General features: G+C 41.3%; 1 protein-coding gene across 4 annotated transcripts in view; it reads left to right on the top strand.

Moving 5' to 3' along the window:
- The window catches only part of ubr4 (ubiquitin protein ligase E3 component n-recognin 4), a 56904-nt gene that overhangs the window by 30657 nt on the left and 2395 nt on the right, over nt 1-23852 (top strand). For all 4 annotated transcript variants that reach the window (XM_065961081.1, XM_065961080.1, XM_020638192.3 and 1 more), the window contains 53 exons: nt 23-86; nt 209-343; nt 1242-1416; nt 1647-1778; nt 2501-2622; nt 2901-3012; nt 3164-3303; nt 3538-3715; nt 5008-5112; nt 5341-5478; nt 5610-5778; nt 6021-6225; nt 6304-6417; nt 6728-6937; nt 7027-7176; nt 7282-7509; nt 7625-7703; nt 7815-8057; nt 8411-8579; nt 8846-8990; nt 10534-10619; nt 10722-10809; nt 11123-11316; nt 11497-11736; nt 11838-11976; nt 12148-12273; nt 14219-14347; nt 14441-14790; nt 15049-15139; nt 15294-15378; nt 15773-15900; nt 16101-16230; nt 16550-16710; nt 16904-17013; nt 17337-17478; nt 17707-17788; nt 17939-18112; nt 18309-18430; nt 18545-18742; nt 18920-19000; nt 19140-19227; nt 19444-19571; nt 19730-19837; nt 19955-20071; nt 20190-20380; nt 20548-20721; nt 20808-20907; nt 21672-21890; nt 22000-22113; nt 22588-22730; nt 22838-22963; nt 23056-23250; nt 23395-23619. In XM_065961081.1, the coding sequence (XP_065817153.1) occupies nt 23-86; nt 209-343; nt 1242-1416; nt 1647-1778; nt 2501-2622; nt 2901-3012; nt 3164-3303; nt 3538-3715; nt 5008-5112; nt 5341-5478; nt 5610-5778; nt 6021-6225; nt 6304-6417; nt 6728-6937; nt 7027-7176; nt 7282-7509; nt 7625-7703; nt 7815-8057; nt 8411-8579; nt 8846-8990; nt 10534-10619; nt 10722-10809; nt 11123-11316; nt 11497-11736; nt 11838-11976; nt 12148-12273; nt 14219-14347; nt 14441-14790; nt 15049-15139; nt 15294-15378; nt 15773-15900; nt 16101-16230; nt 16550-16710; nt 16904-17013; nt 17337-17478; nt 17707-17788; nt 17939-18112; nt 18309-18430; nt 18545-18742; nt 18920-19000; nt 19140-19227; nt 19444-19571; nt 19730-19837; nt 19955-20071; nt 20190-20380; nt 20548-20721; nt 20808-20907; nt 21672-21890; nt 22000-22113; nt 22588-22730; nt 22838-22963; nt 23056-23250; nt 23395-23619 (7797 nt within the window). The remainder of the gene's footprint in view (nt 1-22; nt 87-208; nt 344-1241; nt 1417-1646; nt 1779-2500; nt 2623-2900; nt 3013-3163; nt 3304-3537; nt 3716-5007; nt 5113-5340; nt 5479-5609; nt 5779-6020; nt 6226-6303; nt 6418-6727; nt 6938-7026; nt 7177-7281; nt 7510-7624; nt 7704-7814; nt 8058-8410; nt 8580-8845; nt 8991-10533; nt 10620-10721; nt 10810-11122; nt 11317-11496; nt 11737-11837; nt 11977-12147; nt 12274-14218; nt 14348-14440; nt 14791-15048; nt 15140-15293; nt 15379-15772; nt 15901-16100; nt 16231-16549; nt 16711-16903; nt 17014-17336; nt 17479-17706; nt 17789-17938; nt 18113-18308; nt 18431-18544; nt 18743-18919; nt 19001-19139; nt 19228-19443; nt 19572-19729; nt 19838-19954; nt 20072-20189; nt 20381-20547; nt 20722-20807; nt 20908-21671; nt 21891-21999; nt 22114-22587; nt 22731-22837; nt 22964-23055; nt 23251-23394; nt 23620-23852) is intronic.

The raw sequence follows: 23852 nt of genomic DNA, 5'->3' as shown, positions 1-23852 counted from the left end.
TGATCTACAATCTTCATTACAGGTTGGTAGTCAGCTCCCTTGAGTCTTTGGAAAACTGCTTTGCAGTAGGTTCCTCCAGCGAAAAGGTAAACAGATGAAACTGTCCTTATTGCCTTTTTATAGTTTTGCATTTTAACTTAAAAATCTAGTTATAAATGTGCTTGTTTTAAAGGAGCATTGTTGACTGCTTGTCTTTAAATCTATACAGGAGAAGAATAAAGTGGCAGCGCTGGAATTGGCTACTTTACTCCTGTCCATGCCAACCCCTGCTGGTGTACAGCAGCAGACAAAGGGGCTTCTTGCTAGTTTGCACACCAGCCGAACTGCCTACCACAACCACAAGGTAAATTACTAATAACTAACTAGTATTTCAATATTGAATGATGAAGTTTGAAATGATGGATTATCAGTTTTAGGGACATAGTGTGTAGCCAGCCATGCTGAGTAGGGCCCAGCGATATTGACCTAAAAATACTGTAAATATGGCAGCAGGTAGTCAAGTAGAAACTATAAAACAAAATCTGTATAAAGAGTCCTATATTAAAGTTAAAGAGTAAGCAGCAGTCTGGCAGAGAGCGTGCAAGTTATAGGGGTCTGTGCTTCACCATGTCCACTGCAAGCTGAGAGCTCAACTACCATACTGCAGCTAGTGGGAGTGCAAACTCCACAAAGTGAAAACAGATGGAACTAAAAGAGCTACGCAGCTGCACAAAAACTGACCGTTGTAGATTTGCTGTACACAATAGAAATCGTTACACAGGAAGACAGTTTGAACTTTTTTTCTCTCTGAGAGACCTTCAAAAACAGAGTGCATCTCATATCCCTGTGCGACTTATATTCCCAATTTTACGGTACTTAAGACAAACTAAATATTGCAGTGGATTACCCGAGGATAGATGCTGAAAAACGGATCACAAACTCCTTGCTTTTGTTGTCTGGTGCATGCCAGGATATTTACATTTTAGCTGTGTGTGAAGAGAAATTGTATTAATGTTTTGTCAACATTGATTTGTTTGGAATTTATTGATAAAATTGTTGTATCCCAAGCTCTAGCGCAGATTCTTCTTGTTCATCATTTAGCAACAGTTAGTCCATTAAATGGTTAAATTGGACAAACCAAGAAGTACAAAATAATATTACAGAGTTCTAAGCTGAAGTACCTTTCAGTGTTAAATGATGTACTCATCGTCTACATCATGAATTAAGAACTAATGTATCTATTACCTTTTCCTTCTCATCAGGACCAGTCTTTGCTGAGTAATGCAGTACAGTGTCTGAATAGCTGCAGCCGAGAAGGGAGGGAGCTTGACCCTGATGTCTTTCAGAGGCTGGTGATCACAGCTCGCTCCATTGCTATCATGAGACCCAACAACTTGGTGCATTTCACTGAAACAAAGTCTTTACAACATGAAGCCGGTAAGAGGCCAACAGGAACAAATGTGATCAAAGACTAAGGCATATCAAAAGATATGTTAATGATTTCTATGGTTGCACTGCATGTATGCGTGTATTACTGATGATATCAAAATATTTTTAGAAAAAAACTATTTGGTGGAATGGCTGTTTATGGCCAATTATTTTCAACTAAAAGTGAGATAACGTAAAAGCTTGAGAGGACTCATTCGGATTTTCTCTTCTAAAACCAGAAATGACAGAAGACGGGCAAAAACACATGGATAGTGAGAGCTGTAACTTCATCACACAGCTGATGAATAACTTTTGGAAACTCCACGCCCTTAAACCAAAAAATGCTTTCCTTGCTCCTGCCTGCTTGCCTGGTAAGTTTGAAATTTGGGACCCCTTTACTTTGCAAGTGAAGTAACTGTATGTGAAAAATGTGTAGTTTACATAAAAGCATCAGTGTTGAGTGCATGACTGTTTGCTGGCTAGCATTTAAAGAGTCCATATTATGTCCTTTTTGGGGTTCGTATATTTAATCTATGTACCTACTTTTGTACGTTCATAATAGCTAAAGTCTGAAAAAAGTGTCTGTTTTCATGTACTGCTCCTCCTTGCTCCCTCTCTGCTCTGAGTCTGTCAGCTACACTCTGTTGAGCCCACACTGTTAGACCCCACGTGGGCCAAGTCTGTTCTGATTGGTCTGCCAATCTACTCTGTCGTTATTGGGCAGTTGCTCAGAACGTGTCTCGGAAATTTCAACATGAGCTGTAGGGTTTGCCACAACGAGCCAATGGACTTAAATTCAGTGACGTCGGACTGACAAATTTTTATCGAGGGGGGCTAGAACCGAGCATTACGTGCAGCTAATGCTAAAGCTAACAGGAGGAGGTAGGAGAAGCCGCGTTTCCGCGGACTTGGAATTTTTGCACATAGATGTGCCTAAACATGCACAGGACACTTGGAAAACACACTAAACAGCATATAAAACCAGAAAAAGCATAATATGGGACCTTTAAATATTATGTTGAACATTTAACAACCATGTATACTGTTGAAAAGCATTCATAGTGTAATATGGTTTTTTTTTTCTCCATTTAAGGTCTAACTCATGTGGAAGCAACAGTAAATGCTTTGGTGGACATTATCCATGCATACTGCACATGTGAACTGGATTACATCAATGTAGCCTCCAAAATCTACATGCAAATGTTGCTGTGCCCTGTAAGTGAAATGCTCCTATTGATCAGTTGACTTCCAGTGTATCTTGAGAATAATACTTGAAATATAAGATCTATCACTAACGGATAAGGCAGATTAAAACATATTTATTGATGATGTTTGGCATCGCTATTCTCAGTGTAAAATGTTCATAACCTTTTTTAATCATTGGCAAATTAGTCATTTTGTAGCACTAGATTTATAACCAGGATTTCTTGGAGTCAGGACAATACTGTTGTGAAGAGTAACAGGTAACCGTTCTTTGTTTCAACCAATTGCAGGACACATCTGTAAGCTTTGCATGTAAGCAAGCTCTGATCAGAGTGCTTCGACCAAGAAGCAAACGCAGACATGTGACCCTTCCATCTCCCCCACGCTCCAACACTCCCATGGGTACGTTTTAACTCGTATGCAGTTACAGTTTCACTGGTTTTGAGCATGCAAAGCTTTTTGTCTATAGAGAGCATTAAAACCTATGTTGAGGTGCCAATTAAACACCTGGATTCAGTCCCCTTAATACTAATGGGTTGGTTTTCTGTATTAGGAGACAAGGATGACGATGATGACGACGATGCAGATGACAAAATGCAGTCATCAGTGCTGACTGGAGGAGAGGAGGGGAGACAGGGGAGACAGGAGAGTCAGGAGCAGAATGAAGTGGACCATGGTGATTTTGAGATGGTGGTAAGCAAAGAGGAGCAATAAGTCTGTTGGCTTACATTGTGAGAGGAAATTGACATATTAAGAGAATGCCTTCCATATACTTGTGTAAACTATAAAAATTATAATTAATAGAGAAGATTTTTCTTAATTTCCGGCATAAGATTTGAACTTAAAATATACATTTTAGCTACAAACTTCTTTTCCTTTAATATGCAAGTGGAAGACACAGCTTTGTGTTTGATTTTGTCTTCTCAGTCAGAGTCTATGGTCCTGGACACATCAGAGAATGTCAACAATGGAAACCCATCTCCCCTGGAGGCCCTGCTAGCCGGGGCTGAGGGTTTCCCTCCCATGCTTGACATTCCCCCTGATGCAGATGATGAAACAATGGTTGAACTGGCCATTGCTCTTAGCCTTCAGCAAGATCAACAAGGTAAATAGCCCAAAGTCTAAAATACAAATCAATATTTCTGAGGTAACCAAGACTGCCTGGAATCAAACTAAATTTGGGCACTGTATATATACAGTATATATGTGTGATAACAAAAACGTTATCCACTGTACATAAGAGTTTCAACCTCAAAATAGACATATGTACTGCAAGGAAGAAAAAAGATGACAATTCTGGGGTATGATTACATCAGGGGTCATTTTAACAGAATACATTTGAATACTTTGATTTAATTTTTTTAACAATGATGGAAAAATCTCAAGGCTTTCTGTCCATTGACAGATTAGAATACTAAAGACCTGATTCAAAGAAGGATTGCGTGACTTTGTCTGCTGCTAAATCTGTGGGAATGGGACAAAAAGACACCAGCTAATTCCCAAATCGTACACAAAGGGTCAAATGCTCCCCAAAAACATCACTGCTTTGCACATTTTTTTAATCTTTCTTTTATGCAGATACTTGGGGTGAAAACACCGTCTCCCAGTAGCTATACACAGTTAGAATGAAAAATGTCACCCTCTGCGGAGAGTTTGTGCACTTTACAATATATACAAGGGATGCTACGCTACTACCTTAAACTGATCATGGCCGTAATTCCTCCTCTGTATTACTTAGCCTGCTTGGTTACATTGCTTCACAGACCAGACTGTCAGCTCCACTTTTTAACAGCTTTTCCCCTTCATAAGGTCATAATCATGCATTTAAAGAAAGTAGTAGTATATTGTTAAGTAAATTAACCTTGCAGAGTACTGGTTTGATTGAAAATACTTCTCAATTAAAGACAGCAAGTGACCAGCAGAGTATGGAAGCCCAACTCTTGGCAAATTGTTCGTTGCCTGTGCGTCCATACAGTATGTGGTGGTAGCAGCTCAGTCGGTAGGGACTTAGGTTGGTAAACAGAGGGTTGCCGGGTCAAGTTCCAATGCGGACCATAATTTGTAAGTTGGTCTGGTAGCTGGAGAGGTGCTAAGGCACTTCCCGAGCACTGCCGAAATGCCATTGAGAAAGGTGTGCTTCCTACGTAGTAGCCCCACTCTGACATCTCTCCACTAATGCATGTCCACTGGTCCTGTTTGTGCATGTGGGTGATTGTGAATAAGAGATGTGAAAAATTAAATGTAGATGGCGGGTATAAACAAATTGTGAAGGAAAACTTTCTTATCTTTTAGTTGTTGGCCTTTAATGGCTGACCAAATCTTTTTCTGTTGTGCCTAACTCTGCCTAATAATTTGTATCAGTGCAACTAATGTACATCACATATTATTGACATTCAGGCAGTAGCAGCAGTGCTCTTGGCCTTCAGAGCCTTGGCCTTTCTGGCCAGGCCCCGAGCTCCTCTTCACTAGATGCTGGAACTCTTTCAGACACCACAGCATCAGGTAACATGAATACCACAGTTCATAGTGTTGGATCAGTAAAAAGCTAGAGTGTTATATCTGCAAGATGGCCTATCCTCTTTACAATCTGTCATGTTAAAAATGAAAATGAAAGCTAAGTGTTTTGAATGTTCTACATGTTTTTTTGTTTGATATACAACAAGTGTAAACATGTATCCTGGCCAGATGACTGCGGTGTATTTACTGTTACAGCTATTGCTATGATTTCAGCACCAGCATCAGATGATGAGGGCAGCACAGCTGCCACTGACGGCTCAACACTGCGGACCTCCCCAGCTGAGCACGGAGGCAGTGTTGGCTCAGAGAGTGGAGGTTCTGCAATTGACTCTGTTGCAGGGGAACATAGTGGTGGGTTATTTCAGATAAAACTCCTGTGACCCTGACCATAATGAATATGTATTTCCTATGTTTTATATATCCCAACTTTTATTTCCCCATACTTCAGTTTGAATGTATTAACTAAAGTTATGTGTGTCCAGTGTCAGGACGCAGTAGTGCTTATGGTGATACAACAGTAGAGGGCCACCCTGCTGGTCCAGGCAGTGTTAGTTCCAGCACTGGAGCTATCAGCACCACCACAGCCCAGCAAGAAGGTGAAGGCTCAGAGGGAGAAGGAGAGACTGAGGGAGACATCCACACAAGCAACAGGTCAGACAATTGAAATGCAAATCAAGATAATACATTAAGTAAGAAGCTTCATGTTCATTTTTGCTGACAGCAAACTACTTAATAGGACACTGTATCTTTACCATCCTTTGCCACTACTATGACCGTGTCGAGGGAATAAGTTTAGACATTTTGTTTCTTTGGGCTGCAGTTAAGAGTTTGTCATGAAGAATATCAGTTTGGGCATCATATGTGTGTTTCCTTTTATTTGTGTTTCTTGTTAGGCTTCACATGGTTCGTCTCATGTTACTTGAGCGCTTGCTTCAGCACCTTTCTCAGCTCCACAATGTAGGTGGAGTCCAAGCCATCCCTTACATGCAGGTCATCCTCATGTTGACCTCTGACCTGGATGGGGAGGATGAAAAGGATAAGGGTGCCTTGGATGACCTGCTAGCACAGCTCATTGCTGAGCTTGGCATGCACAAGAAGGTAACCACCGTCTCCCTATGATGAAACAAGCTTTGTATATTATTCTCTCTTACAAACTCCACTTTATCCCTTTTGTAGGACGTGTCTAAGAAGAACGAACGAAGCTCTATCAATGAAGTTCACCTCGTCATCATGAGACTGCTCAGTGTCTTCATGTCTAGAACCAAGTCTGGCTCCAAATCCTCCTCTGAGGTACATCCGCTCTCTTGTCTTTGTGACCTCTTTACTGATTACAGTAATGGAAATTTGTTAAATTTTGCAAGCAAGTTACAACAGCTCGTGATGAGCCATATTCAATTAAACCCCTAACCCATTTTTAGACGTCATAGTTAGTTTCAAAGCAACCACAAAATAACCTTTGAAGGTAACTGCATTGCTCACATGAATCTTTCTGTGACTGAATGTCTTGATAAACAGTTTTGTACTTTGTTGTTGGTGCTACAAAATAGCTACGCTTGTACATTGTTCTACATGTAATATGCTCACTCTTTTTTTGTTCTAGTCATCTTCACTTATTTCGAATGCCACAGCAACGGCCCTTCTCAGCCTGGGTGCTATTGACTACTGTCTGCATGTGCTCAAATCGCTCCTGGAGTTTTGGAAGAGCCAACAGGGTGAAGAGGAGCCTGTGGCTGCCAGCCAGCTCCTCCGCCCACACACAGCCTCCTCCCCCCCTGACATGAGTCCTTTCTTCCTTCGCCAATATGTCAAGGTATCACATAGCAGGGGAAAAACATGTTTGTCATTATAAGTGTAAAAGAGTGAATTTTGTAAAATTAATTTTAATGTTGACTTGTTCAGGGACATGCTGCTGATGTGTTTGAAGCCTACTCCCAGCTTTTGACGGAAATGGTGCTCAGGCTGCCGTATCAGATCAAGAAAATAGCTGATACCAACCCACGTATCCCACCACCAATCTTTGACCATTCCTGGTTTTACTATCTGTCTGAGGTAATTATTAAATGTTATACTTAAGCAGTTTTATTTTTAAAACCTCTGTGTCTCTACACAAGAGATACTAACAACCACTCAATTTTGTCTTCCTTTTCCCTCCAGTATCTGATGATTCAACAGACACCATTTGTTAGGAGGCAGGTCAGGAAGCTGTTGCTTTTTATCTGTGGATCAAAGGAAAAGTACCGTCAGCTGCGGGATCTGCACACTCTGGACTCTCATGTGCGTAGCATCAAGAAGCTGCTGGAGGAGCAGGGCATCTTCCTCCGAGCTGGAGTGGTCACAGCCACGTCTGGATCTGCCTTGCAGTATGACACACTCATCAATCTGGTGGGTGTTCCCTGAACACAGTACTTTCACATTTGGGAATATGTTTAAGCCCCCCCTATTTTCTCAATTGTGCTGCTTTTTTTGCTTTGTTATTTACTTGTATATTTTTGCGCAGATGGAACATCTGAAAGCTTGTGCTGAAATTGCCACTCAGAGGACTATCAATTGGCAGAAGTTCTGCATGAAGGATGACTGTAAGTTGTTTGATAGCAACTTGTGGAACTAGAAACAAAAATGCTTTAAAGGTTTGCAATGTTAACATTGTGTCTTTTTTCCCTCTGCTTATCTGTTTCCCTTTTTTCCAGCTGTTTTGTACTTCCTGCTACAGGTCAGCTTCCTAGTGGATGAGGGTGTTTCCCCAGTACTTCTGCAACTACTGTCCTGTGCCCTGTGTGGCAGTAAGGTCCTGTCCAGCTCCTCCTCCTCGTCTTCATCAGTATCAGGAGGGGGCTCCGGTAGTGCTGGACAGACAGGAGCTTCCCAGTCCTCACAGAGCAAGTCCTCCAGTAAGAAGAGCAAAAAGGAGGACAAAGAGAAAGACAAAGAGGGTGAGGCAATTGTTAACTGTAATAAACACAACGTTAATTTGGTGTCGAAACTTTATTCACCTCCCGGTGGACACACACAACAGCCAGCAGCCAGTCTTGCCGCACATACATGACACACTGCGTGTGCCGCCCCAGTTCAAGGTTCACATTGAAAAACATGTTTAACGTAAGTAACATGGTAAGAGAGAAATACAAGTTAACAGCAATGACACAGACTTTCTCAGCATACAAGATCTTGTTTATATAACACACATTCAGTTTCCAAAATATTGTGAAGAGGATATGTGTCATTTAAACTGGACAGTTGGTGCTATTTTTGTTGATTGGGTTTTACCTTTGCACACTGACAACAGGTGATGGAGTTGGCAGCCAGGAGGATCAGCTTTGTATGGCTCTGGTCGGTCAGCTTAACAAGTTTGCAGACAAAGAGACCCTCATCCAGTTCTTGCGCTGCTTCCTGTTGGAGTCAAACTTATCTGCTGTCCGCTGGCAAGCCCATTGCTTGGCACTTCATATCTACAGGTACTGTGGGCATCTATAACATTCAGAAATTCACAGACAGTTAAGTCAAAAACTAAAATCAAAGTGAGTCTAGTTAACACCATGTGTCTTTTGTTCATGACTTCTTATTACCATTTATATGCTGATAACCCACGAAACAAATTTGAAAGTCACTGACCAATTAATAAACAATGTAATGACTGTTGGGATAAAAACTAAAAATAGACTAAATTTTTTTTTTAAAACTGCATTCTTTCCCTGTGGCTGACATATTTCTCTCTTTGTAGGAACTCCAGTAAATCTCAGCAGGAGCTGCTGCTGGAACTGACTTGGGCAATCTGGCCTGAGCTTCCTGCATATGGTCGCAAAGCTGCCCAGTTTGTTGACCTGCTTGGATACTTCTCACTCAAAACCCCTCAGACAGAGAAAAAGGTTTGTTTGGCCTCATGGGCTATAAATTCACTAGTTTTTATTGGAACAATTTTTTTTTTTTTGTAGTACTTTTCTGGCCATAGTCCCTCCTTTTAGTCACAATAATTGCTTTTGCATTCATCTGAAATGATAATTGTCTTTGCTCTTTTACCTTCTATTTAGGATAATTTGACACAGATAATTTGTCCTGGCCAGGACAGCAGCATGAATGTTTCACACAGAAAACAAAAGACAGACGATAAATTACATCAATCAACTACCGAATTATGAATTGATGACTTTCAGGGGTGCAAACTTGTCACCTTTTGGCGAAATTTTTGGATCCCAAATAGGTCATTTGTGTGATTCATTTCGATCTGCAATAAAAATATTTGGAGGGGGGTGGGGGGGTCTACTGCAAACGTCGAGTCGTTTCATACTGATTGCAGTCAGAGCGGTCTGATTGCTCATGACGGCACGAAGAAAGTACTTCCGGCCCCTGTAGCCAATCATTGCAACGCGGTCGGCATTGTTACAAAATCTTGGAGGTGCACGGCTGGGCACTAGGATCCTCCGCAGACCATTCTTGCGCCGACCGCGATTGCGCAATATCGCCGTGCTGACCACAACAAGCATGAAACCTGATTCAATGAGTCGCAATGTGCAGCACATGGCTAATTTAAATAACGTTATTTTTCCGTGAAAACACTGTGGAAAGATTCGAAGTCTGGCTAGCAAGCCAGGCTTTCTGTTAAACATACTGTCTGATCATATTAACTGTTTGGTAGCCATAGGTAAAGATGTTGAGAGAAATGCATGCTAGCTGAAGGTAACTTCATACAGCTTTCTGGTTCATTATTATCTCAGGCAACATTAAAGTGACAGCTGGTCAACAAATGTAATACGGTAGGCCAGAGGGAATATCACCTTAATGAAAATCAGCAGGAGCAAAACATCAGGTTAATATATTGATAATGTTACATATATATGATAGAAAAGATGGGAAAATATTGTCATCCTTGATGACTGTATTATGATATTCTCTCAGACTCTGCCCTGAGAGCTACTTGCATAGTGACTGCCCTTCACATCAGCCCTTAGTGGAACATGGTAAGCACAGTTCTGCAAATTCATCCCATTTATAAAATGGGACTGAAGGTTGGGAGCACAGGTTTTTCATGTTTCACTGAAGCGTTATCAAAAAGTTAGAACAGAACATAGATATAGACAAGCAAATGTGTTTTTCTTATTGTTTGCGCTGCTTCTTTAGTCGGTCTGATTGCTAAAATCATCTGTAAATTAACATTTTAAAGCTAATATTTAAAAAAAATAATAATAATCTTCCCGGGGGGAGCATGCACCCGGACCCCCCTAGGTGGTTTGGATCCATATCACCTTTTTCATCCCTGATCAGTTTGCACCTCTGGACTTTAAAGTATTTCGGAATTTGAAACTAATATTCCTCAATCTCTTTGTATCGTTATCATTGATATGGCTACCTTCTTCTGAATGATGAATTGTCCTTATAAATATTTTTTATTATTATTTTCCTTGTCTGTTCCAGCTGAAGGAGTATTCTCAAAAGGCTGTGGAAATCCTGAGGGCCCAAAACCACATTCTGACTAACCACCCCAACTCCAACATCTACAAGTATGTTTACCCAAGCATGCTTTTTTTTTTCTAGCAATGAAAATGTAATGTTCACTCATTGACATTTTCTACATGTAATATTGTAATGTTTCTTTCCTACAGCACTCTGTCAGGATTGGTGGAGTTTGATGGTTTTTTTCTCGAGAGTGACCCCTGCTTGGTTTGCAACAATCCAGAAGTTCCTTTCTCAGTATGTACAATACAACTTCACCCATTTGACACAGTTACCAGCCTCAAAGTACACAAGCAGTTCAGCGAAAATAAGTTTTACACACTTGTTGGTTTGTGTGGTTGTTACAGTGCTTACGGTTGGTTAGAGGCTGGGTCATGAGTTTTATAGTTTTTAGTTGTAGTGATCAGATGTGACCAATTGTATATCCATGCCATTTCTATAAAGCAATCCATTATAATATGACTGTTCAGTCACAACACAGACAAGTTTAGATGACACAGTCTGTTTCTGATATAAATATTGTCTTGAATGTCCTCCATTTGTTTTCCAGAATATAAAGCTGTCATCAATCAAAGTGGACACTCGCTATACCACCACACAGCAGGTTGTCAAGCTCATTGGCAGCCACACAATAAGCAAAGTCACAGTGAAGATTGGTGACCTCAAACGCACAAAAATGGTCCGCACCATCAACCTCTACTACAACAACAGGACTGTACAGGCTATTGTGGAGCTGAAGAACAAGTATGTTTCAACAAAGAACCTTTTTTTAATTAATAAGGTGTTCGTACATTTGTTTCAAATGAATGATCTTTCAGGATAAAACGTTTTCACCATGGCCAGATTGCTGCATGAACATAGTTTCTACCGTGGTTTAAACTCAAACTGTTGACTTGACATTCTGTATTTTTTGTTGTTTTTTAGACCTGCTCGTTGGCACAAAGCCAAAAAAGTCCAGCTGACCCCAGGACAGACAGAAGTAAAGATTGACCTCCCTCTGCCAATCGTCGCATCAAACCTGATGATTGAGTTCTCAGATTTTTACGAGAACTATCAGGCCTCCACCGAGACCCTGCAGTGTCCGCGCTGCAGTGCCTCTGTGCCAGCCAATCCTGGGGTCTGTGGCAACTGTGGTGAGAATGTGTATCAGTGCCACAAGTGCAGGTTAGTAGCAGGTTTCCTCTGCTAGTCTAGAAATATTGGGGAGCAGTATGGAAATAATATGAAGTGTATTGTATTTTATCTGTATGGCTTTTTACTATTAGGTCAATCAACTACGATGAAAAAGATCCCTTCCTGTGCAATGCCTGCGGTTTCTGCAAATACGCCAGATTTGACTTCATGCTGTATGCTAAACCATGCTGTGCTGTGGATCCCATTGAGAATGAAGAAGACAGGAAAAAGGTAAGCAGTAGCTGTTTCAGGAAATAAAACAAAGAATGAGTGTCATTTTAGAAAGTCTTACATGGCAAAAAAAGTCAGAAATGTTTTGTCCCAAATTAATTTTTGAGTCTTGATTCTCCACCTTTACTTTGCGTATTTTTTAAATATTTAATATACGTTTTTTTGCTGCAGGCTGTGACCAACATCAACACGCTACTGGACAAAGCTGACCGAGTTTACCACCAGCTCATGGGCCACCGGCCACAGTTGGAAAGCCTGTTGTCCAAAGTGAATGAAGCTGCACCCGAGAAACCACAGGTTTGTCACAAGAGGGGCATAAACAGTTCTTTTTAGTGTGATAGTAGATGTGGGTTATCAATTAATTTGTAGAAAATCTATTTTTTTCCATAGTTGTTAGAGGAACATATTTTCAATACGTAGTTATTGAGATCAAATATTTTCCAAAGTAATTTTGAAAGATATTGGCACCTGACAATCATCATGGGCATGACACTTCACATGTACACTGCTCAAAAAAATAAAGGGAACACTTAAACAACACAATGTAACTCCAAGTCAATCACACTTCTGTGAAATCAAACTGTCCACTTACGAAGCAACACTGATTGACAATCAATTTCACATGCTGTTGTGCAAATGGAATAGACAACAGGTGGAAATTATAGGCAATTAGCAAGACACCCCCAATAAAGGAGTGGTTCTGCAGGTGGTGACGACAGACCACTTCTCAGTTCCTATGCTTTCTGGCTGATATTTTGGTCACTTTTGAATGCTGGCGGTGCTTTCACTCTAGTGGTAGCATGAGACGGAGTCTACAACCCACACAAGTGGCTCAGGTAGTGCAGCTCATCCAGGATGGCACATCAATGCGAGCTGTGGCAAGAAGGTTTGCCGTGTCTGTCAGCGTAGTGTCCAGAGCATGGAGGTGCTACCAGGAGACAGGTCAGTACATCAGGAGACGTGGAGGAGGCCGTAGGAGGGCAACAACCCAGCAGCAGGACCGCTACCTCCGCCTTTGTGCAAGGAGGAACAGGAGGAGCACTGCCAGAGCCCTGCAAAATGACCTCCAGCAGGCCACAAATGTGCATGTGTCTGCTCAAACGGTCAGAAACAGACTCCATGAGGGTGGTATGAGGGCCCGACGTCCACAGGTGGGGGTTGTGCTTACAGCCCAACACCGTGCAGGACGTTTGGCATTTGCCAGAGAACACCAAGATTGGCAAATTCGCCACTGGCGCCCTGTGCTCTTCACAGATGAAAGCAGGTTCACACTGAGCACATGTGACAGAGTCTGGAGACGCCGTGGAGAACGTTCTGCTGCCTGCAACATCCTCCAGCATGACCGGTTGGGCAGTGGGTCAGTAATGGTGTGGGGTGGCATTTCTTTTGGGGGCCGCACAGCCCTCCATGTGCTTGCCAGAGGTAGTCTGACTGCCATTAGGTACCAAGATGAGATCTTGTGAGACCATATGCTGGTGCGGTTGGCCCTGGGTTCCTCCTAATGCAAGACAATGCTAGACCTCATGTGGCTGGAGTGTGTCAGCAGTTCCTGCAAGACGAAGGCATTGATGCTATGGACTGGCCCGCCTATTCCCCAGACCTGAATCCAATTGAGCACATCTGGGACATCATGTCTCGCTCCATCCACCAACGCCACGTTGCACCACAGACTGTCCAGGAGTTGGCGGATGCTTTAGTCCAGGTCTGGGAGGAGATCCCTCAGGAGACCATCCGCCACCTCATCAGGAGCATGCCCAGGCGTTGTAGGGAGGTTATACAGGCACGTGGAGGCCACACACACTACTGAGCCTCATTTTGACTTGTTTTAAGGACATTACATCAAAGTTGGATCAGCCTGTAGTGTGTTTTTCCACTTTAATTTTGAGTGTGACTCCAAATCCAGACCTCCATGGGTTAATAAATTTGATTTCCATTGATAATTTTTGTGTGATTTTGTTGTCAGCACATTCAACTATGTGAAGAACAAAGTATTTAATAAGAATATTTCATTCATTCAGATCTAGGATGTGTTATTTTAGTGTTCCCTTTATTTTTTTGAGCAGTGTACTCCTAAATCCTTCAAGCGACACTGCCATTTGTATGACCTTCACTCATTATTGTCGGTGTAATGTTTTAGTTTGTTACTATGTTCTTGTTTTCCCAGAAATGTTTTTTTCAATCTGCCTTATTTCTACAATTTTATTTCATGGTACTGTTTCCTCTTGTCCTGTTTCATCCTCAGGACGACACTGGAGCAGGTGCTGGACTTGGCACATCCTCTGCTAATGTGAACAGATACATTCAGCAGCTGGCTCAAGAGTACAGTGGAGACTGCAAGACATCCTACGATGAACTCTCCAAGATTATCCAGGTTAAAGAAGAAAACCACTTACGTCAAGTTAACACTACCACTTGTTTCGTTCCCTTCTCAAATTTATCTCTGGCCTATTCTTTTTGTTTGCAGAAAGTACTTGCATCTCGTAAAGAGCTCCTGGAGTATGATCTGCAGCAGAGAGAAGCTGCCACAAAGTCATCTCGCAGTAGCAGCACTCACCAGCCCACCTTCACTGCCAGTCAGTACCGCGCCCTCTCAGTGCTAGGCTGCGGCCACACCTCCTCAAACAAGTGCTATGGCTGTGCCTCAGCTGTCACAGGCCATTGTATCACACTGCTCCGGGCCCTTGCCACAAACCCAGCTCTTCGGCAGATCCTAGTTCTCCAAGGTCTTATTCGTGAGCTGTTTGAGTATAACCTGCGGCGAGGTACAGCAGCTATGAGGGAGGAGGTGCGACAGCTTGTCTGTCTCCTCACCAGGTATGTCCCTTGTCCATCTTCTAGCTAAGTAGAAGACCTGAGTAAGGCTAATAGATGCCCTGACTACCTTTGCAAAGTACAGCACACAAAGAAGCTATATATTTATATATCTCTCCCTTGTAACCTTTTACTGTACAACACATTGTTTTTATCACTTTTGACATTTAATCAATCACCACTGCAATACACATTGCATAACATATGATGCACGCAATTATCATTCTTTTTCTTACTTCCCCTTATATTTTCCTGTTACAGAGATCATCCAGAGGCCACCCAACAGATGAATGACCTCATTATCGCCAAGGTGTCGGCTGCCCTCAAAGGACACTGGGCCAATCCTGACCTGGTATGTATTCCATTATGTCCTACTAGAAGATGATTTTAATATTCCAAACAAGCATTGTGATTCTGCTATTGAAAAAAAAGTGATTTTTGGAAAAATCATCATTTTGTTGAAGGGATTTTAATTTTGATATGAATGTGCTGTCCTCGGTTTACAGGTTAGCAATCTGCAGTACGAAATGCTTTTACTGACTGACTCCATTTCAAAAGAGGGAGGATGCTGGGAGTTGCGGTTGCGATGTGGTAAGCCCAATTTGTCAAACTTATCAATGGTGTATTTATTTGAGGCTGGAGTCTAAGCCTGTGGTGAGAAGTTTAATTAGTAGTAGCTAATGCCCTTGTTTGAGTGACTTTTTCAAATTCTTGGCTTTAGTGGTAAATAGGCTGAGTTCATCTTGTAGGATATGTTGTGATGGACTTTTAGTTATGAATAATGACTGACTAACAAACATTCAGTCTGACAATTTCTCCATGGAAATCACACCCTTTCTTAGCTTCTGATGAAGCTTTAAAGAACGCCTGGAACCAGTTACAATATGTTTTTATTAAGATACTTCACACCCTTTATTGTTTGAGTAATTACAATTTTGGTCTTTGTCTAACTTCATTGTGTTGATTTTTTTTTTTGTCAATGTAGCCCTCAGTTTGTTCCTCATGTCGGTGAATATAAAGACGCCTGTTGTTGTGGAGAACATCACTCTTATGTGCCTGAGAATCCTGCAAAAGCTGATCAAGCCTCCTGCTCCCACTAGCAAGAAAAATAAGGTAAATATGCTCTAACACTACTATGAGTTTACTGATCTTTTCTGGCTCTCATTTGATTTTTACAGGACTACAGGTAGTCAGATTGAATGATTCAAATTACACCCCCTATAAAACTGAAAATGATATCTTCTGTGTCGGTCAGGGAACATGTTGTAATCAAATGGTTACTAACACAGTATTGTGTTTGTTTTTGGTTAAAGGATGCTGCTGTTGAGTCTTTGACCACCGTTAGGCCCTACAGTAATGAAATCCATGCCCAGGCCCAACTCTGGCTCAAGAAGGACCCCAAAGCATCTTATGAGGCCTGGAAAAAGTGTCTCCCAGCAAGAGGTAAATACTACGACGCAAGGGGGTCACATGGATATGTTTTTTGTATTTTGCACATATTTGTTATTGTTATTTTGGGCACTTATTTGATCAGTTGCGCACACATTTTAGTAACTTGCACACAAGTCTTTCGTTTAAATTTGTTTGTTTAATTTAATGCCCATGCAATAAACAAAATTGGTGTTCTAAATAGTATATTATATTAAAATACCTTGACTGAACAAACAATTAATAAGTCAAACATTGTCTGCTTTTAGTAAAATGATGCTAAAGGAAATCTCGTGATGAGCTTTTTATGGTTGAGTTTTCTTGATACTAATAGGTCAGGAGTCTGGGACGAAGCCTCAAGGGAAGGTTGAGTTACGAAGGCAGTACCTGCTGGAAAAGTACGTGTGGAAGTGGAAGCAGTTCATGAGGTCCAGGAAAGGGGAAGGCCTCTTTCCTCGCCTGCTCAAACTGAGCCACAACAACTGGCTGCGACAGGTACCAATTCTTTTTATTTATTCTACAACATGTTGCAAATGTTTTTGTTGCTCAGCATATCTTTCATTAGAAATAAACAGTAATATTTTAAAGACTGAAGGATTATAATTTTTTCTTTAATCTTATTTTTTTGAAGTGTTTTGAAGCATTGTATTAAAATTAATTGTTGACTGAAACTACTTGTTTATTGCAGGTCCTATTCACCCCTGCCACTCAGGCAGCCAGACAGGCGGCTTGTACTATTGTGGAGGCACTGACCACAATCCCCAGCCGCAAGCAACAAGTCCTGGACCTTCTCACGAGGTATGAATATTTTAAGGATCAGTATGTCAGAGATCACGTCATTTGTATAAGGGATATTTATTAACTTTCATTAGAGCACTGTAGAACTAGGACTTGAAGATGGTAGATTTGTTCAAACAAAAACCTGAAATGATTTCGGAGAAATTAGAATTAAACTGACCGAACCATTTCATACAAATTATAGGCTTCTTGGCTTTATTTGAGGTTTCCAAATATCTTTTTAAATGAATATTGTATAATACTTGAAGCCAAAGTGTAGACCTGGGCTGCTGCGATATAACTCTTAATATATGTGTGTGTGTGTGTGTTTGTGTGTCTGTCAGTTATCTGGATGAGTTGAGTGTAGCTGGAGAGTGTGCAGTGGAGTACCTGGGTCTGTACCAGAAGTTGATCAAGCCAACACACTGGAAGGTTTACCTAGCAGCTCGTGGAGTCCTGCCATACATTGGCAACCTGATCACCAAGGTAATGTTCCTAAAATTCAAACTGATTTCATTTGATTATTATTGATAATTTAACCACTTCATGGGCCATAGATGTCTCGCTTTTTAAACGTTTCTTTAAGTGCATGGTGTTTGGTATCAATATTGGCAACAACAAAGGCAGTAGATGTTTTAAAATGTCAGTATTGTTCAAAATGTCAATAATTGTAAATCACCTGGGTATTTCAATTCTGTTATATTTCCTGTTTAGGAAATAGCCAACCTTCTGGCTCTGGAGGAGGCCACACTGAGCACAGACTTACAGCAAGGCTATGCACTTAAAAGCCTGACAGGTATTATTTATTATGTAAAACATCAAAACTAAAATATGCATACCAGTCATTTTTTACACCACAGGTTAACATGAGGCTTATTTCTGAATGTTGTTTTGATTGTCTTTGTTGAGCTCTAAAATGATTTGTATGTGTTTGGTGTCGCTGCAGGATTGCTCTCTTCATTTGTGGAGGTGGAGTCCATTAAGCGGCATTTCAAAAGCAGACTAGTTGGCACAGTGCTCAACGGCTACCTGTGTCTGAGGAAACTGGTCGTCCAGCGCACCAAGCTCATCGATGAGACTCAAGACATGCTGCTTGAGATGCTTGAGGACATGACAACAGGTTTGCAAGTTCCAACAGACAAGACATCTAACCATTTTTCCAAGTTTATGTATTTCAGTCATAATAAGCAAGAGATTCAAATTGTTTAAACTGCTGTTGTGTATCTCAATGAAATAGGTAAAGAGTATATAATAATTCTGTTTCTGTTTTCTGCATACGAAAAATCAACATTGTTAACTTGTTGTGCTGATAATAGGTACTGAGTCTGAAACCAAAGCCTTCATGGCAGTGTGCATAGAGACTGCAAAGCGGTACAACCTGGATGACTACAGGACACCAGTGTTCATTTTTGAGAGGCTGTGCAGCATCATCTATCCTGTGAGTTATCTTAACGTTGGTTGATATTAAGAAAATGCCTAACTATAATGGTAAATAAATGGTTAAAAAACAGCTGTAAATCTTATGAGGAGCTTGTCTCATCTTTGTGTTTAGGAGGAGAACGAGGTTACAGAGTTCTTTGTCACTCTGGAAAAGGATCCTCAGCAGGAGGACTTCTTACAGGGCCGCATGCCAGGAAACCCCTACAGCAGCAATGAGCCTGGTATTGGCCCTCTCATGAGGGACATCAAGAACAAAATCTGCCAAGACTGTGACCTGGTGGCACTTCTTGAGGATGACAGTGGCATGGAGGTAAAACAAATCTGTCTCTATACATATATATATTCTATGCACTTTTTTTAAAACTTCAGTTCCCTGCATTTTAAGTACGTATTTTCTTGTTTTGGAGCTAGTTTTTACCAAGTGTTCACTACTACCTTTAAATTCTTAAAAGAATACTCAAGTTGATGTCACTTTGTTTTTCTTCAGCTTCTGGTGAACAACAAAATCATCAGCTTGGATCTGTCTGTGGCAGAGGTTTACAAAAAGGTCTGGTGCCCTACAAATGAGGTGAGAGTTGTAATAATTTCACAGTGATTCCATCTTTTTGAAGATCATTTTTAATAGTTTATATTGTTTTTAAATGTGCACTCCAAGTATTCAGCTAAAAACCACTAAAGCATGGATCCTAACGCTTGTTTTTCTCAAGGGTGAGCCTATGAGAATCATCTATCGAATGAGAGGTCTGCTGGGAGATGCCACTGAAGAGTTCATAGAGTCACTTGACTCAACCACAGGTTAGATCTACTGTGAAATTACATTATGTTATTACTCTGAGTCATGCATGGCTTGCGCACATATGTCTGAATCTATTGGTTTACAGAATCCATTAGCCTGAAGGACATGTGGCATCCCATGTGCCTTTATTCAAGTCCCTCGTGATAAAGTTGTGGGAAATACTTGTTTGGGATTATCCAAAATGATCAGAAAAACATGATCTGATATTGTTGCAGATGAGGAGGAAGATGATGAGGAGGTGTACAAGATGGCAGGGGTCATGGCACAGTGTGGAGGACTGGAGTGTATGCTCAACCGGCTGTCTGGAATCAAAGACTTCAAACAAGGACGACATCTACTAACTGTAAGCAGACATTTCCTTCAGAATGTTTTTAACGTTGCATGGTAATTCTCATTCTCTTGCTTAAAAGCCTGCTAAAACGTGAATCTTTTAATACTGTGAATAAATGAACTGACTTAGCTTTCAGATGTCTTATCAACTGTGATCTGTCTCACTCCCAGGTTTTGCTGAAGTTGTTCAGTTATTGTGTGAAGGTGAAGATCAATAGGCAGCAGCTGGTTAAACCAGAGATGAACACACTCAACGTTATGCTGGGCACTCTAAACCTGGTGAGTGTCATGTTGACACACGACGTAGTAGTTAAATAGGCTGTTATCAAACAGTTGATTGGTTTCCTTGTTGGTGTTTCAGGAAACACAGTTTAATCTTGGTCCCTTTTTCTTCAGGCTTTAGTGGCTGAACAGGAGAGTAAGGACAGTGGTGGAGCCTCCATAGCAGAGCAAGTTCTAAGCATCATGGAGATAATTCTGGATGAAGCCAATGCTGAGATCTCAGAGGATAAGGTAAGAATTTAAATATTCTGAAAATAAACAATAACAAAATAAAATGCTAACAAAAAATCAGAAGCATTTCATTCTTGTAACTCCTGGATCTAAACGTGGGCTGGTTTGTCATTTGCAGGGCAACTTGCTGCTGACAGGAGACAAAGATCAGCTGGTCATGTTGTTAGACCAGATCAACACTCCATTTGTGCGCTCCAACCCAAGCGTGCTACAAGGTCTGCTGCGCATCATCCCATACCTGTCCTTTGGTGAACTAGAGAAGATGAGGATCTTAGTAGAACGCTTCAAACCATGTTGCAGCTTTGACAAGTGAGCGTTGCTCCGCTTTCCCCAAATAAGCACATATACTGTTTTAAAAATGGATAATGTCCTGGTCTTTTAATAAAGAACAAAAGACAACCTGTGCCTTTTCAGGGACTGTTGAGGTATTACAGTTTGTGACGAAGAAGAACTGACCCCTGCCTTTGTGTTCTAAGGTATGACGAGGAGCATAGTGCAGATGACAAAGTGTTCTTGGATTGCTTCTGCAAAATTGCTGCTGGAATCAAAAATAACAGCAATGGCCATCAGCTGAAGGACCTTATTCTCCAGAAAGGAATCACACAGAGTGCACTGGACTACATGAAGAAACATATCCCAAATGCCAAAAAGTAAGTCTTCTCTCAGCATAGCACAGTCCAAAGAAGGTCTGATAAAACAGTAGAAATTAATTAATTTGTTTGAACTTTGTCAAAAGTCTGGATGCAGATGTCTGGAAAAAGTTTCTCTCCAGGCCGGCTCTACCCTTCATTCTCAGATTGCTCCGTGGTTTGGCTACCCAGCATCCCCCCACACAGGTACTAAATATTTTGCCCCATTATGTCCAACAATGAAGTATTGATTACTTTAGAACATTTTCATGTATAAAGGATAACGTTCAAGAAACACCATACAAATATATGTCCCAGCTTGCAGACACAGCTCTGCAACCTTGCATGTGTTACGAGCTAGCACTGGCTACACATAGGGCTAGTTTTGTTGTGTGTGTGTGTGTGTGTGTGTATATATATATACACAACAAAACTAGCCCTAACCTGGAGAGTGACAGAGAAGTCAAGAGATGACGGGTACAGAAAGAACTGATTCTCATACAGGGAAAACATAAGGTTAGGTCAGCTCACCTACACGCGGGTCTGCTGGGGCATCAGCGGCCTGATCGCACTGGACGGTTTTTAGAGCAACGAGCCCAAGCTTCGTGTATGAGTTCAGGTTTGTTTGTTGTAGTTGGATCACAAGATACGGCTGGTTTCAATAACAAGTTCATGGGAGTGGGTCATCTGTTAGGTCCGACAGCTTCCAAGTTGGCGTTCATACGGGTCCTCCGTCAGCTGCCACTTCACCTGTCGTATGACATTATTTAAAGCGACAGAGCACCGCTCTGAGCGCACCTCAGGAATGGTGCGTTCAAGACTATTGGACAAACCAGTAAAGACAGCTTAAACCCATTCTCTATTCTCCCCATGAAAACCAGTCCAAAGTAATTAACAAAACAGACAGATAAGGATGAAGAACCTTACTGATTTCTAACACATGACTGTATGTCTTCTCATACTGTGTTCAGGTACTGATAGGCACAGATTCCATTACCAACTTGCACAAGCTAGAGCAAGTCTCCAGTGATGAAGGCATTGGCACTCTGGCAGAAAACCTTCTGGAGGCGCTAAGGGAACACAGTGATGTCAACCTGAAGATTGATGCAGCCCGTAGAGAAACCAGAGCTGAGAAGAAGCGTATGGCTATGGCCATGAGACAGAAGGCCCTGGGAACACTGGGCATGACGGTACTCTTCTCCTCTTGTATCTACCTTTTTTCTCAGTTTTATTTTCTTTATCCATTTAAATCCATAGCCCAATGTGATAATTGTGATTTTTATATTTGTGCCTTTTCAGACCAATGAGAAGGGTCAAGTGGTGACCAAGACCTCACTGTTGAAGCAAATGGAAGAGCTCATTGAGGAGCCGGGCTTGACCTGCTGTATCTGTAGAGAAGGTTACAAGTTTCAGGTACAAAACTCAACAAAGATTATGGGTGGAAAACACTATACCTTAGTTTATGGTCAGTATAGGAGATGATGTATACTGGTATCTTTCTGCAACTATAATTCCTCCTGTGCATAGCCATAACAGCAGCCTAGTGAAAATCTGATGAGTAAAACAGTAGCACAAACAGTTGTTGAATATATTCTAGACTTTATACTAAATCATTGTATGTTATGAAAAAGGTATATTTTTTTCTCTCATTATAAATGTATTTATAACTTATAAACTGCTTTAAAACAAAATGTAGGGGATTTAAAATAAAGTGTTATTTAAGAAGTCATTTACATCCTCCAACTCCCAGACCAGTTGCACATTTTAATTGATTGTTGCATATATAAGGATATACCTTTTTTTTAAACTTTCAAAACCCCTGAGAACCCTCAATGTGGTGTATCGAATTAACATTTCTGTCATGTTTTACTTTTTTTTTTTTCACAGCCAACCAAAGTCCTGGGTATTTACACTTTCACAAAGCGTGTGGCCTTGGAGGACTTTGAAAACAAGCCTCGCAAGCAGCAGGGCTACAGCACTGTGTCGCACTTTAACATAGTCCACTATGACTGTCATCTGGCAGCTGTCAGGTAGCAGCTCAGACTTTCATCTTCAAAGTACCCTTTTAAATATTTTCCAGTGTAATCATACATTAAATCAAATCCAATCAAACATTCTTTCTTTTTTCCTGGGGCAGGCTGGCTCGTGGACGAGAGGAGTGGGAGAGTGCTGCTCTCCAGAATGCTAACACAAAGTGCAATGGGCTGCTTCCTGTCTGGGGGCCACATGTGCCAGAATCAGCTTTTGCTACATGCTTAGCAAGGTAAACAAAATGCATCAGTACACATGCAACAAAAATGTATTTAATTTAGTCCACAGTACATCATTCCTAACTGATTTATGTCTTCCCAACAGGCACAACACATATCTGCAGGAGTGCACAGGCCAGCGGGAACCTACGTACCAACTCAACATCCATGACACCAAACTTCTGTTTCTCCGCTTTGCTACTGAACAATCGTTCAGTGTGGACACTGGAGGAGGAGGGCGAGAGAGCAATATCCACCTCATCCCCTACATCATCCACACTGTCCTCTATGTCCTCAACACGTACGTACTGTTGATGTATTAATGAAATTCACCTCCAGGATGAAAGACAAAACCATACGCTGACCAGCATTCACCTGGTATAAGCTCTTGTATGTCTGATGTTCATCTCATTATGCTTTGTAAAATATCTCACTGACTCTGCAGTACAAGGGCTACATCCCGGGAGGAGAAGAACTTGCAGAGTTTCCAGGAGCAGCCATGTGAGAAATGGGTTGAGGGCTCGTATGATGTTGAAGGACCGCACTATTTCACCATTTTGGCCATGCACATCATGCCACCAGAACGCTGGAGGACCTCACGACTATACTTCCTACGAAGACTCCTGGTCACTGCACACACCCGGAAGGTCTCGGCAGTCTGCACCAACAAGTAGGGAACTTGAGCTTTGTTTTATTTTTTGTGCTTCTTTGTTTTACAACTGACCTAGGGGTGACGCCCCAGTCTAACATACCAGGGAAGTCAATTAAAAAATGGGTAGAATTCGATGACCACTTTCACCCATTCTTTATTAGCTCCCAGTAGTATTTGTAAAAGGTGTCTATAGCAGAGGCTAACATTATTTTACTGACATGACCTCAAAGTGTCATGCAACCTCTGGTTGA

This window comes from Labrus bergylta, chromosome 12 (assembly GCF_963930695.1).
Source record: "Labrus bergylta chromosome 12, fLabBer1.1, whole genome shotgun sequence".
Classification (NCBI taxonomy): domain Eukaryota; kingdom Metazoa; phylum Chordata; class Actinopteri; order Labriformes; family Labridae; genus Labrus; species Labrus bergylta.
This window is presented reverse-complemented; position numbering and strand designations above follow the sequence as displayed.